Below are 14769 nucleotides of genomic sequence, written 5' to 3'. Positions count from 1 at the left end.
GACCGGTAAGGAGGATCTGCCCCCGTATTATGTAACTCCGAGTGGGGTTGGTTGGTATAAAATGGCTGACAACTTGGAGCATTATTAATTAATAACTTTTTACTGACTTATCTGATTTCACAAACGTTTATGTTGAATGTAAGGATATATTGGTAGGCTTCTTACATATTTCTTTCACTAAGATTTTTGGTGTTTTCGGTTAATAAGTCTCTAAGTTGATACCAATTATCACCGGTTGCTAACTCTCAAAAAGTTACAAAATACGGGGGCTGGTTTATGTGCCTATTGTAAAGCTACATCAACTTAAACGAATTTGTGGCAATCATTTTCTACCACAACATTTTAAGAACACAATTGAAAAAAAAAACAATTCCATGTGTGGGACTTACTGCAGACACTTTATTTTATAATAAATAAATATAATTATATTTTTCCACTTTTATTTTATTTCAACATTATATCATAGCACTTACGTCAACGGAAAATCTCGAGTTTATTTTATGGATTATATTTTTGTGTTCAAATAGGAACATAACATAACGTTGAACCGAGACTTAACGTTGGTGTCATTGTGTAACACTGAAATCCTATTGTGTAAAACTGAAATTAAAGTAATACATACACTCGCACTTTTTTTTTACTAGTTATCGATAAAAAATATCCATAAGAAGCACATCACTATTTCAGCGGGGCTATGTTGGCAGTTTTGTACGTCATAATTTTTTGTTTTGTTGGTAACCTCTGTTAGTACGCGTAAATAAAAAAAAATAATACAAGTATTTTTTTTTCTTTTTTTCCCTTGTACTCCCATCTCTTAAAACGTAGTGTTCTTTTCTCTATGTTTTCTTCCACAGACAGACTACATTTCTGATTTTCAGAATCTAAAAAAAAAACATTTTTCAACTTTTTTAATGACATATTTTTAGTGATGAGCTAACATCGAATCGAAAAATACCGTTTGGTGCAATGACCAAAAAGTATGAACCACGATAGATCTGCACAAGACAGTTATCTACAGCATTATTTTACCGTGATAAAGATTTTTTTAATCATCACCATCATAAAAAATCATATGTCTCTGCCTTGTAACTAAATTGCTCACAGAACACATTTACTCTAGCGAAATTGCTTTTCTTCTTCTTGTTGCAATATTACGAGGCGTTTGTTAAAAAATAAAGAAACAGATGGCGTTGTCTGAATTGTACCTACTAAACTGTTACTACCCTCAGAACACAGATTTTGTGTCAGCTCACACTTATTTCCTTCTACAGGAATTCTGTATCTGCCCTCATAGTATACGTTCTCTACAGCCACGACAGACGCTTGAAAAATAAACATTCTGAACTTGTAAATGGGAGATTTTCGTTGACAGTTTAATAGTTCCAAAATCGTCAACACAGCGTTGTACTATTTATGACATCTTCCGTTCCCTCAGAAGGATGCATTTCATAAAAAACGACAGGCCGATGGCTATCGGAAGACTTTGGAACTTTTAAACTGTCAAAGAAAATCCCCCAGTAGTGGTTATTCGCTAGATAACGGTTTTGCACGGCACTATTTGACGTTACAGTTCGTTTCCCTTTTGGCCCTCCTCTCTCCACCTCAGTCTGGCGAAAGACAGTCTGGGAAAAAATAAGTATGGAACGCGTACGAAAAATAATGGCGAGCACCGCTCACAGAGTACTTTTTACGCTATCATAGACATCTTTGGCTTTTGTCATCTGTCAGTGTCAGTCAGTCAATCGTTTAGTTTGAAAAATAATTTCAAATCATAAATAAATTAAGATTTAACAGTTATTTATATATTATTATTACTGTGGATAAGTGCAGTGTTTGTGTGGAGGTACCTAACTATTAGTGTTGCTTGATATTATTGATAATAATTATGTTTTATAAAACTTGTGAAATATGTGGTTTAAGAGCCGCTAGCCGGTCGTATAGATGGCCAAAAGAGAATTTTCATGGCCAAATTTCCACTGGATGAGGAAAGGTAAGCTACAATTAAAGGCTAAAGCATAGGATTTAGATTATTTATATGTATAAAAAAGTTAAAGTCTAATAAAATAACTGGAGGGTCAGCACAACCAACAATAGTGCATGAATATTTTTTTATCGATATCGATATTTTTATTTATCATTAGTTCGCACAGCTCATCAATCAGAACAACTTTTGTCTACTAGTTTTGGAAATTAGCGAAAATCAAATTCGGATCTCCATACAAAAATTACCAGTGACTTTTAGGCCTAATTTCACACCATTCGGTTAGGTTAAAAATACCTCGGTTTGGTTACATCATGGACCGTTAAGGTTAGTGAGTGTCCCACCTTGCCAAACCAAGGGGTTAACTCCCTTGATCGGGTGATAAACTTAATTGCTGCTGTGGGGTTCCGCTAAGACTTGGTTAAGACCGGTAACCGGTAACTTAGAAATTTAGGTGTTATTTGTTGAGTCCTTTCTTTTGCACTGACACTCCATCTAGTTCGTTGTATTGTTTTTCAAAGGGCATGGCGTAATGATATTATTTTCAATGACGGATGTCAAAAAACAACCTCGATAGAAATAGTAACCATGGCAACCTCAAAACCAAAAAGTTTGGTTGTTTGACATTATAGAGACATAGACACCAATTTCAATGAATATGGCAGAATATTGAATGAAGTGTGAGTGAATGATTCACATAATGCTTGATTTATGAATGGTCTATTAGATTTTTGTCATGGGACTCATCCAATTAACAAGGGTAATAATCCTTAAACGCGTCGTCAGCAAATCCGTTATTGAGACTGTAACTAACAGAATCATGAGAAACCAGGTCTTAGTATACCTACTTAAATAATATTTAATTGTTTAATAATAATTATAAAAATGTTGTTTGCAGATGTAAACAGTGGGTTAAGATGACCGGTAAGGAAGATCTGGTTTATGTGCCTATTGAAAAGCTACATCAACTTAAACGAATTTGTGGCAATCATTTTCTACCACAACATTTTAAGAACACAATTGAAAAGAAAACAATTCCATGTGTGGGACTTACTGCAGACACTTTATTTTATAATAAATAAATATAATTATATTTTTCCCCTTTTATTTTATTTCAACATTATATCATAGCACTTACGTCAACGGAAAATCTCGAGTTTATTTTATGGATTATATTTTTGTGTTCAAATAGGAACATAACATAACGTTGAACCGAGACTTAACGTTGGTGTCATTGTGTAACATTGAAATCCTATTGTGTAAAACTGAAATTAAAGTAATACATACACTCGCACTTTTTTTTTTACTAGTTATCGATAAAAAATATCCATAAGAAGCACATCACTATTTCAGCGGGGCTATGTTGGCAGTTTTGTACTTCATAATTTTTGTTTTGTTGGTACCCTCTGTTAGTACGCGTGAATAAAAAAAAATAATACAAGTATTTTTTTCTTTTTTTTCCCTTGCACTCCCATCTCTTAAAACGTAGTGTTCTTTTCTCTATGTCCACCTCTTCAACTCTTTCCCCTCGGAGCTCCGGTGCCGCTCCTCCCCCTCCCAACCCTCCCTCAGGTCAAAAGAGCCAAGCTCTTGTCATTGTCAGACCGATTGAGATTGTTGTAAATTCCTACCTTCTACCAAAGTTTTGGTTTCTCGTCGAAGTTATACATTTTATAGCATAGTGACCGGGCGATAATGTTAAGTTATTCATAAAATATAAGTGTTACCTAGTAATTGAAGTCAACATAGTACAGTTTTAACAAGAACATCAAAAGAAACGAAAATGAAAGTTACAGTCACAACTCTGAACGATGAGATCTTCGTGTTGGACGTGTCAGAGGATCTGGAGCTGGAGAACTTCAAGGCTTTCTGCGAGATAGAGTCGGGGTTCCCGGCCAAGGACATCACGCTGAACTTCAACGGCAAGCCGCTGCTGGACGACCGGAGCTCGCTCCGCACGCTGGGCGTGCGCGACGGCGACGTGCTGGTGCTGCTGCACATGCTGCACAGCGCGCCCGAGCTGCGCGCCACCGACCCCGCGCAGGGTCAGTCCACCACCCTCAGAATAATAACGACGCTTATTCCGTGTTTATCACCTCACAACTTTCATTTGCACTGTTATTATGACAACTAAACAAAAAGTCATTGAATATCCATAGATTAATTAAAAATATGCCAATAAAATGATTTGACATGTTATATAAATTTTTCTAAAAATATTAAAAACAGCATCCATTTCAGCATTACCCAGTGGACTAGCGAACCTTGACTTCAGCCGTATCCAGGTGCCGACTGGGGCCAGCTCATCAATGGGTTCCCGGGGACCCACGGCCGAAGAGGACCCTCGTATCATCCGGGAAATGTTTCTGGCCAACCCGGACCAGCTAGCATTACTCAAGCAAAATAATCCTCGGCTGGCGGAAGCCCTGCTCAGTGGAAACCTTGGTAAACCTGATGTTTAAATAACATCTGTCATAATAGCAGAAACAGCAGAGATTTTATTTTTATGATACCTACATTACTAACAATAAAATGTCTGTTTTAGATACCTTTGCAGCAGTTCTAAGAGAACAAATATCAGCCAGAACTGAACGACAGCAACAAAGAATAAGGTATGTATATTATCATACATTACAATAATAAATGCATTAAGTATTATGTTTTATCTGTGGGTAAAATATTGCACTATTCTATTCTATTCTATTCTATTCTATTCTCTGTGGGGGTGTAAGTACCTGCACCTGGCTCTCTTGAGTGGAACCTTTGTGCATGTCCCCAAGGTCTAAACTGCCTTCCTAAGCTTGGACCATTTCCCACCACGCTGGTCCACTGCGGATGTGCATGTGTGGATGACATATCTAGATGTGCTAGATCTAGATATGCAGGTTTCCTCACTATGTTTTCCTTCACCGTAAGAGCGATGGTATACATTGTACCCAAGTTAAAAGGACTCATTGGTGCATGTCAGCGCCGGGATTCGAACCCGCATCTCTTGCTTGCGAAGCGGGCGCTTACCCGACTGAGCTACCACTGCTCATAATATTGCACTAATTAAAATCCATTAAAATAATGATACTTTGTACATAAAATATATAAAATAAATAAATCTTTTATAAATATCAAGTCACTAAAGGGCCTAAGCATTCTGTCTGTTTTGGATGAGGAGTTTTACCATTATTCAATAAAATTATAAATCTGTAGGCAGATTAGAGATTAGGGATTGCCTTAAATTTAAAACATTTACGATTTTACAATTTTGTAATATTTTTCCAGGATGATGAACTCAGATCCATTTGACACTGAGGCGCAGAGAATGATAGCGGAGGAGATCCGGCAGAAGAACATCGAGGCCAACATGGAGGCGGCCATGGAGTACAACCCCGAGACCTTCGGCACCGTCGTGATGCTGTACATTAACTGCCATGTCAATGGGTGAGTGACATGCAGCCACCACTGGAACAGTATGCAATCATGAAATGCTTCACCATACGTTATTCGTCAAATCACTTTCATGCCAACTCATACACGAAAGTGTGAACAAAGGCGCCACTTTATGTTAATTTGTAATGCTATTCTGGATTCGTTTTTTTGACCCTTACAAAATCATTGGATGTGTTCCAAAAACATTGCAAATGCATGTCGTAAATAAAACCCACGTTGTGGATAATTTTACTCTCTTTATTATGCGCATTTCATGCTATTGTGCGTGGTTTGTTGATAGCATAAGTACCTACTTACGTGACATTATTTATATTTTATGACTAGAATTACTATAGGTAGTTTAATTTGGTGGTCAACTTGTTATAAAGTTATTCAAACTAAATGTAAAGTTATATAGGTTGTTGTAATTCTATTTCACAGCTCTTTATTTAACTCCCATTTTGCGTTTCTATGTTCATGGCAAATGTTGGTGTAAATGCGTACACCCACGGTAGAGGGTGCGTTGCGCAAATTAACTAAAGTGACACCCTGATTACACCTACTAAGTAGAGTGAACGAGACAGTATCCTACGCCGAGCACTCGGTGCTAGCCGTTCATTGTCGCGGCACTCTACCCTGTAGGTGTAACAGGGGTATAACAACCCACTCACTGTGTCGTGGCCTCGTAGTTACACGATTTTGTTTCTATAAATGTATATTCTTACATACCATGACCATGTATAATCGTACCGTACTAAAGTGTGCCTCTATTATTGTAGTTTTGTGTGCAAGATTTACCCCCTTGTTCATAAAGAACAAATTGTTCTCTGTCAGAGAGTGTCAGAACAGTTCAATAACTAAAGCGTCCTCTTACTTTTTAATGAACAAGGGGGATAGTGTTTGATGGGCGGATGTGGCCGCAGGTTCCCGGTGAAGGCGTTCATCGACTCGGGCGCGCAGACCACCATCATGTCGGCCGCGTGCGCCGAGCGCTGCAACATCATGCGCCTCGTCGACTCCAGGTCAGTTTACTACTCTTTTACCAACATTAAAAAATTAAAAATCTTCATTAAAACATTTTACAAAGTAAACTTAGCGCCGGGGTCCTGTGCTAAGTCGAGACCTGTATTACAGAGTTCTTGTTCAGATTCACCTTCTAAGTCACCCACCCCCTTTTTTCCTTAGTATAGACACAATCCTGCTTATATCAGCTATTTTATTGATACTTCTGAGTAGATGTAGGATTTATTACAAGCGCGAGCAATGAAAAAGTGAAACATTTCACTGGAACTTTTCATTGCTCGTCGTAGTATTTGTAGTTGCTCCATACATCGATGCGTGCAGAGCGCTTCAGTGACATCATGACTGTTTCTTTCTGCGAAAGGGCAAGTGGCTTTATAGACAATTTGTACTTTTTGCTCTTATATTGTTGACTGGCAGAAAATGCTTTTAGCATTAAGTCCACCTGATTGTACATTATTACTAGCGTAAATTGTGCAATAAAGTTAAATAAAATAAATTTAGTTTTGATGAAATATTAAATTCTTCGAAGAGGCTAACGAACCCTCAACCCACACAAGTTTACTTCTCTGAACTACCTACATCCTTTTCCTACAACGAATTATTCTGTAAGCTGTCTGAAGAACTTTTACCAGTATCAGTTATAATATCAGTAACCACTCGAGGAGAGACAAACAACATTATGTGCAAAAGAAATGAGAAATATTCATTATAATTTATTTCCATTTTAGAAGAAGATTTGCTTCATATTTTTTTAAACAAACTATCATGTTTGCTAGTTTTTCGACATCCGAAACACATTCGTAAACATAAGTCAGTGACCCGTCCATCGCGTCTCCATGCCAATACATTATGAAACGAGTACGTTTCCGGAATCGTCAGTTCTGTAGGAAATACATAATTTATAGAGAACTGGAAGTGTATGTATAATGTAAATACACTTCATCTCTGATGTGGTACTAGAAAAAATATGCGGAGTTTTTATCTTAACGGAAACTATATTTCAGATATATTACAATCGTATATATATCATAAAAATCAAGAGTACTCTGTTCAAATGATTTGAGCTGTCCCCTGGGTAGAATACTAGTAGATGTCGTCTCGTTTGAGCTGCATAAAGACTGCGCTTTCCCGAGTCTATTACGGCTAGGACGGTTCATGAGTGAGGGCGTTTTTAATATTCCACGCGTTGTATGAAAAGAATACTTGAGATTGTCACGCGTGCGGGCAATCCCGCGAGCGTGATGAAATATGCATGTTATTAAAAACGCCCTGGGTGCGTTGACTTGGGCGTGACGTGCGTCATGTCGGGCAGCGGTGGCGGCTGCTGCACTGCCGGGTGAATAACTGTGACATTGCACGCGGCAGGTGGGCGGGCATCGCGAAGGGCGTCGGCGTGCAGCGCATCATCGGCCGCATCCACATGGTGCAGATGCGCATCGAGGAGGACTTCCTCACCACGTCCTTCTCCGTGCTAGAGGAGCAGCCCATGGACATGCTGCTCGGCCTCGACATGCTCAAGCGGCACCAGGTACTGGCTCAGAGAGGAACCTGCCTACCAGCGCTGGTGAAACTTACAGGTCGGCGATGGTAGCCAGCGTTCTATCTGTATAACCCCCAAACATGGGATTTGTGCACAAATGAACGGTCACTGAAATCATATTTTTTGACGAAATTATTTTATTGTAAGATCGATATGAACATCATTTATTGTTTCAAATTCAAATCATTTATTTGCTGTTTATAATTCTCGTACTTCGTAGTGCGTACATAGATATTGACAACAACCGAATGGCGTAGTGCCATGTGACCATGGTTGCTATGCCGGTCCCGGGTTCGATTCCCGGCTGGGGCAGACTTTTGTTTTAACCTTTAATAATTATTTTTAACTCTAGAACCTTGCGTTACGAGCGAAAACTAATGTAAAATGTCTATTGCCATGCTTTATTAAGGTGTTTTAAGACACATATTTGCACTCTGATATTGAGTATTTAATATTAACAATCTATCTACCTACACAGATAGTGTATCAGCTGTGAGGCAATGCCCGGTTGGTATCGGATGGTCGTATGTGTGAACTATTATTATGGCCATTCCAGTGCAACATCGACCTGAAGCGCAACGTGCTGCGCATCGGCACGACGGGCACGGAGACGCGGTTCCTGCCCGAGGCGGAGCTGCCGGAGTGCGCGCGGCTCAGCGGCGTCAGCGAGGACGAGCTGCTGGCGCAGGCCACGGCCGAGTCCGGCGCCGGTGCGAAGCGCAAGCGCTAGCAATACACACACACTGATCCCCACTGCTAATGTTTCATTTGTAGCTACGTGGATCGAGCATCTTGTGTCGGTCCGTGGCGGCAACACCTGAGCGACTGAGTGGCATGACGCGTGATCTGGGGCAATAACTTGTCACTATACTCTGTCCACCTTTTTAATGGTTTTTTGACAATCGAAATCCCATACATATTTGATGACTGCGATAAGCGAACGTCAAAAAACATTAATAAGATGAACAGAGTATAGTTCCAACATTCTCTTAGCGTGGCGTTGCATTCACCGTGCCACAAGTGAGATACTGAAGTGGCGTGACAAGTAACATTTGTAGGCAAGCAACAACGTCTTCATAGGACGACAAATGTCTTGATTGGTTTTGAGTGACTTCACTTTGGTGGGCTCAATGCAAGTAATGTTAGTGCGAGGTCGCTTGCCAGATCAAGCATCATGCCACTCAGGTACCTACACCGGTGCGTTGTGTTCCGTCATAATATGCGCGATCCTTTAATAGTTAGTAGAAACTATTGATGTTAGATTTGCTATATGTTTCAAGCTAGGCTTCAGAGACCTTTATTTATTGGCGGTGGCAGATATCCGAGAACTGCTGAGGATTTCAAAATATTATATAATAAAGAAGCTCACGCATACATAGCACCGACCGCCTTCTCAATCACAATTCACAACGCACTGAAGAGTGCGGGTCGCGATTTACTACCGCAGTTGTACTCAATCAGTTGTAGCCTCAGACTGTGAGGTCAGCTTTTATAATGGAGGTGATGTGATGTTGACGGCGACAGCGAGGGTGACGAGGGCGTTAGTAACACTTCACTTTGTGCATTGTGTTCATGAAGTCAGCTTCTTTTCCATTGGATTAGTATAATCATCGTCCACTCTATCATACAGCTCGTATTAAGCTCTAACTGCTTTAATAAGTATTAAATCAATATAGTGTACCTGCTACTCGTGTAGAATAGAATAGCAAATGTTGACTAAATTTAGAAAATTAACTTGTACTGTTAAACTTATTGTCATGTAATTCTAGATAACATAGTGATCTTTAGTATTGGTTGGTGTAGCCATGATTACGTAGTATGTGTGTGTAATGTATTCTTACGGATGTTCTTACAGAGGCGGCGGCGCGGGCGACTGCGAGCGCGAGCGCGGGAGGTGCGGGGGGCGCGGGCGCGGGGGGATCCACGCAGAGAGTCGGTGAGTCTCCACGTCAGTGAACCAACGAGGCGACTTGTCTAATAGAGCAACCCACGTTGACCAGCGCGAGAAATGTCATGACATCGCAGTGAGGTGCCCTTTCCACGCGCGCAGACCTCGCGAATAATATATGAAAGCCATACAAATATATACAAATTGCCGACACCGAATGGGCCCAATTTTTTTAAACAATTTATTTAAAATTTGTACACAATATTTACGTTTTTAGTTGGTAGGTTTTATTCTGATGCGCTGCTAAATGTACTTCAATATTGCAGACGGCATCAAGCCAACCTTTCCCGTTTAGGAGTACCTAATGTGGTGCTATGTCAGTGGAAGTTGTTGTACACTAGTTGCGTATGTGACGAGTGTTGCCGGTGTTGCAGGGCTGGACCCGGCGCAGAGCGTGCTCGGGACGGACCGGTTCGCGGAGGCCGACGTGAGGGAGCTCGTGGCGCTCGGCTTCACGCGCGAACAGGTAACTCAATACAAGTTCATACAAGTATTCATTGTAACGCATGGAATATGCACGCGAGACGCAAGAAAATGGCGTGCCATCCCGCGTGCGTCAAGAAATCCGCATGCTGCTAAAAACTGCTTTTAAGTTCAATATAATGACAACCATTGGCACAAAATTAATAAAGCCACAAATCTTCTAACCGAACTAATTCAAAATAAGAGCTCACTTAAAAAAACAAAAAAATTGGTTCTCTTCGATTATGAATTTAGCTGGTATTTTCAAGGTTGTTGTGATTGCAGGCGATCACGGAGCTGCGGCGCTTCAACGGAGACAAGACGCAGGCCACGGCCGCGCTGTTCGCCAAGTCGCTCAAGTTCTAGCCGCCCCCGCCCCCGCCCCCGCCCCGCCCGCCCCGCATCCACCGCCGCGACACTAGGTAACATACAATGTCATTGTTCACTTGACTAAAGTCAAGTAGGTAAATTATTGAAATAACATTTAGTGGGGGCGTTTTCTGTGTAAAAATACAATATTAGAATAGGCTCATGATGTATCTCTGGAATGCCGGTTAAATAACACCACAAAATTATAACGTGGGATTCAAAGTTGAAAAGGATATGTGGAATGTGAGTAAGATCTCGTGGTCATCTTTATAACGTGATGAGTGGGAAGATGAGTCGGGCCCTGCGGGGAACTACTTATGTTTACAAGTTACTAAATTTACATTTATTTATAACTAAAATTAAGAAACCAATTTTATTTGTCTTTAAATGAAGACAATCTTGACGAAAGTCAACTAAAAACAACAACTGCTACTTATTCGAAAAAAAGGTCCTTATATTCTAGGAGAAGAACCAACCTGAATTTTTAAAATTAAAGGAATGTCTCCTTTATGTAAAATTTGCTAACTTGGAGATATAAGGTAGGTTTCATGAATAAACCTTCAAATACAACACTGTACAATAATATGAGAACTTACAAAAATATGTAAGTATATTTACCTAACTTAATAGAGAGCAGTGCTTCTTAATAATATAATGGGTGAGACGTGGAGCTCTGTGCCGGGGCGCGCTACTCGGGGAGTTTATATACTACATAGAGCGCAGAGTAATAACTCGATATTAGCGACTTCACACTTTTACAACATGAAAAACGCTTATGTCATTACAATAGTTACATAAATTATATCAAAATAACAATAATTTTTATGTAAGTATACCTAAAGTATCCCTACTTAGGTTTAAGATTTTTACCGGTCAGAATAATTAGTGAACTTACATATTATTACGAATTAGGCACTTATATCATTATCATATGAATTGACAATACTTTTGGTCTAATCATAATTATATTTAAATATTTAATTTAGATTTTAAAATACATATATCATGAAGCTTAGGGGTACCTTCCTCTGACCCATATCTCGTTGATAATAATAGTTGTACCTATACTTACTTAGTTTTCTAGATTTTACGAAACTCCAAAAGCAATGTAAATCTTGGGCTTACTTCTACCATTTTAATAAGTATAAGTTTAAAGAGTATGTATAAGTATATACAAATGTTTCCTTTACATATTAATATTATTAGATAATTACTTAAGTATCTATAAGAATTACTATTTTAATGAATCTGTAAGTGACTAAACCCTCGGCAGTTCTTCCGAGGAAAGTCACTAGCACTTCCATTATAATACGATTGTATTCTTATGAATATTTTTAAAAGAAGCATAATGTTTATCATCACATCTGTAGTTGTATTGTATTGTGAAGAGTGTCGCACTGTGGACCCGGCCGCTGGTCCACAGGACAAGGCCGATGGCCCACGACAGAAAGTCGGCTTGATTTAATGTTATCAAGCTACACCCGTTTATGGAAAATATACTAAATATTACAGTCAGCCATCCACTCCACCGCAAATAGTTTGATCCTTTGAAGATCGATCCAAAACGATGAGTTGAAGAATAATGTTAACTTTACATACTGTTCGTACATAGTCCAAACCATGTATGTATTACAAATAAGTAGATAGGTGACGCCTCGTCGTGGGGTTTGATATGAAACAGTTTGCGGTGAGGTTGGATATGGGATACTTACCTTCCCGTCTATAGCGATACCATAGAGTACATTCATGTCATCCATGGCGTGACCACGCGGCGACTGAGCGTAGCTGGGGCGGTGAAATAATATAAAGTAACTAGTGTCTTAAATTATTCTAAATAGGGAGAGAAACAACCTCTTTGCCTGCTGATGATATCGTAAGACTGTAAATCACGATGGACTTTGCATTTTATGTTTTTGTAATAAATAAATAATGCATATTTAATAAAAATTTTAATTATGTCAACAATAATATTATGTTAATTATAAAATAAATGCGTACTGAATTTTTTTTTTTTCTGAAATACTATATGAATGTAATTCTGTAATTTTGGTAGATATATAAATTTCTGTCTGGTAAATGTTACAATCAAACAACGATACCTGAGTACCTAAGAACTTCTTTGGCAATATTGTAAAAAAGTGAAAGAATTAATGATGGAGTTAATTAAGCGATGAACCGGTGTAGGTACCTTATAATTAAAGTATCACCTACATAATATACATATACTTACCATACATATATTTATTCGTTAATTCCTTGGGTAGGTGTAACATGAACCACATACCACATGAGAACAGAAGTTATTCCTATATTGTGTAAAGTAGAATTATCGGAAGCGGGCCCTAACATGCCCACTTCAAGCTTAAATAAAATGATGTCAAAGTATGTTATAACATTTTTATATGTTTCGATATGAATAAAGGTCTAATTTTAAAAATGTTGTTTTTTTCACTGTCATAAAATAAATGTAAATTAGATTTGGACGAGGTGGAGTAGTGGCCTACGTGGTCGTTTCAGAGTCTTGCGTTGGCTTGCACGCAACTCAGTTCTGCCATTCAAATCTCTGACCGGCACACGTACTTTAGTAAAGTTCACCAAGTAGGTAATGTCTGCATACAACTAGTTGAACTTGTTTGTCCTAGTGCTCCTATTTTACCTAACTAGGAACATACAAGTATCTTAAATCCGGTACAGAAACCAAAAACGTACATACAGCCTACCCTATAACTAAAACATTTCTTTATATCTTAAGTTACAACTTGTAACTTTTATATCGCCCTCAAGACCTTTGTAAAGTCCTTGGTGGTCCTCTAGTAGATCTAACGATTAAAAAAACCTAGACCTTTTTGACACTTTTAAATAGGTTTAAAATTGTGTAGTAGGTCTATGTTTAAAATGAACGTTGTGTTATACGAATTTCAACTTTTTGACTGAAGTAAAGAATCGACACTTGTGTGTTTCAAAGTCTTTTTTACCCTTGTAAAACCATACCGGAGGGATAGTGTTCAGTGAGTAAATAATTTATAAAATCCATCGACAACATCTTGTTTTAGTATTTTATTGAGCTTAGACTTAGATTACATCTTAACAATATAAGGTAGATTATAGTATAAAATACATGGAATCGACTTAAATTTTATAAATCAATATATTGAAAATGATTAGTAGGTAAGTACAGTTCTCCCATATTAATAATGCTCATGCAAATCTTCGCAAACTGTCGTATTCCCGGAAACACCCGAATCATTGAATCGTACAAAGCACTTGCATTTTGATCCTTGTTCGAAAGAAATAGTAGTCAATATCATGTGACACATAATCGAAAACAATTTGGGCGGTCGGTGGCTGTCACCGATCAGTCAAGGGTCTCAAGGTCAAGATCAATATTACTTTTGTGGAATTATAAAGAGCTGCAATTACACATCGTTCTTGTTATTTTTTTCAAATGTGTTTTTTTTTTTTTTGACGATGCCATATTATGAGGCACATTTAAGAATAAAATATACGTCACATTGATAGACTTCACTTTGCCAATTAAGCCACACCCAAAAGACCAAGTTTGTAATTGTAATATTATTGTGAATGATCAGCGCTGTAAATACTTTTGAACTGAGATTTTAATGTAAACATTTTTATTAATGTGAAATAATCAGTGCTGTAAATACTTTTGAACTGAGATTTAAATTTTTTAATATAAACCTGTGTTTGAAATCCATTTCTCTTTATAATATAAACCTTGTGTTATTCAAACCTTCTTTCATCCATCTTTACATCAGCTTCAGTAAGACACTTGAAAAGTACCTACTGTAACATTTTCGAAGTAAATTTTAATATTATGGAATATTATGAATTATCGAATCAAATTTCGTTACTGATAAATCAATTATCTCTTTTAGCACCAATTACATAATTCTACTAAAATTTCATGAAGAAAATGCACTTAACCACTCTAAATACATAATAGTTTTCTAACGCTCGGGAATACGACCGTTGCCGAACGATGACGAAGATTTCTATGTGCATTAT

At 38.2% G+C, this 14769-nt stretch overlaps 1 protein-coding gene and 1 long non-coding RNA gene across 2 annotated transcripts; both read left to right on the top strand.

The window, feature by feature from the left end:
* The first annotated feature begins 1596 nt into the window (after positions 1 to 1596).
* Positions 1597 to 3008, top strand: LOC125491241. Its single transcript, XR_007268203.1, has 2 exons — positions 1597 to 1990; positions 2880 to 3008. It is a non-coding gene; the product is annotated as an uncharacterized LOC125491241 (long non-coding RNA).
* Positions 3009 to 3532: 524 nt separating this feature from the next.
* LOC105391480 (protein DDI1 homolog 2) lies at positions 3533 to 13180 on the top strand. Its single transcript, XM_038121973.2, has 10 exons — positions 3533 to 4026; positions 4223 to 4426; positions 4527 to 4593; positions 5255 to 5413; positions 6325 to 6423; positions 7790 to 7952; positions 8521 to 8674; positions 9820 to 9900; positions 10287 to 10378; positions 10660 to 13180. The coding sequence occupies exons 1-10, from the start codon at positions 3765 to 3767 to the stop codon at positions 10738 to 10740; spliced, it is 1362 nt and encodes a 453-aa protein (XP_037977901.2). The 5' UTR covers positions 3533 to 3764; the 3' UTR covers positions 10741 to 13180.
* Positions 13181 to 14769: the final 1589 nt, after the last annotated feature.

The sequence above is a fragment of the Plutella xylostella genome, chromosome Z, assembly GCF_932276165.1.
Source record: "Plutella xylostella chromosome Z, ilPluXylo3.1, whole genome shotgun sequence".
Taxonomy (NCBI): Eukaryota; Metazoa; Arthropoda; class Insecta; order Lepidoptera; family Plutellidae; genus Plutella; species Plutella xylostella.
Note: the sequence above shows the minus strand (reverse complement) of the source record. Positions and strands in the feature narration are given on the sequence as shown.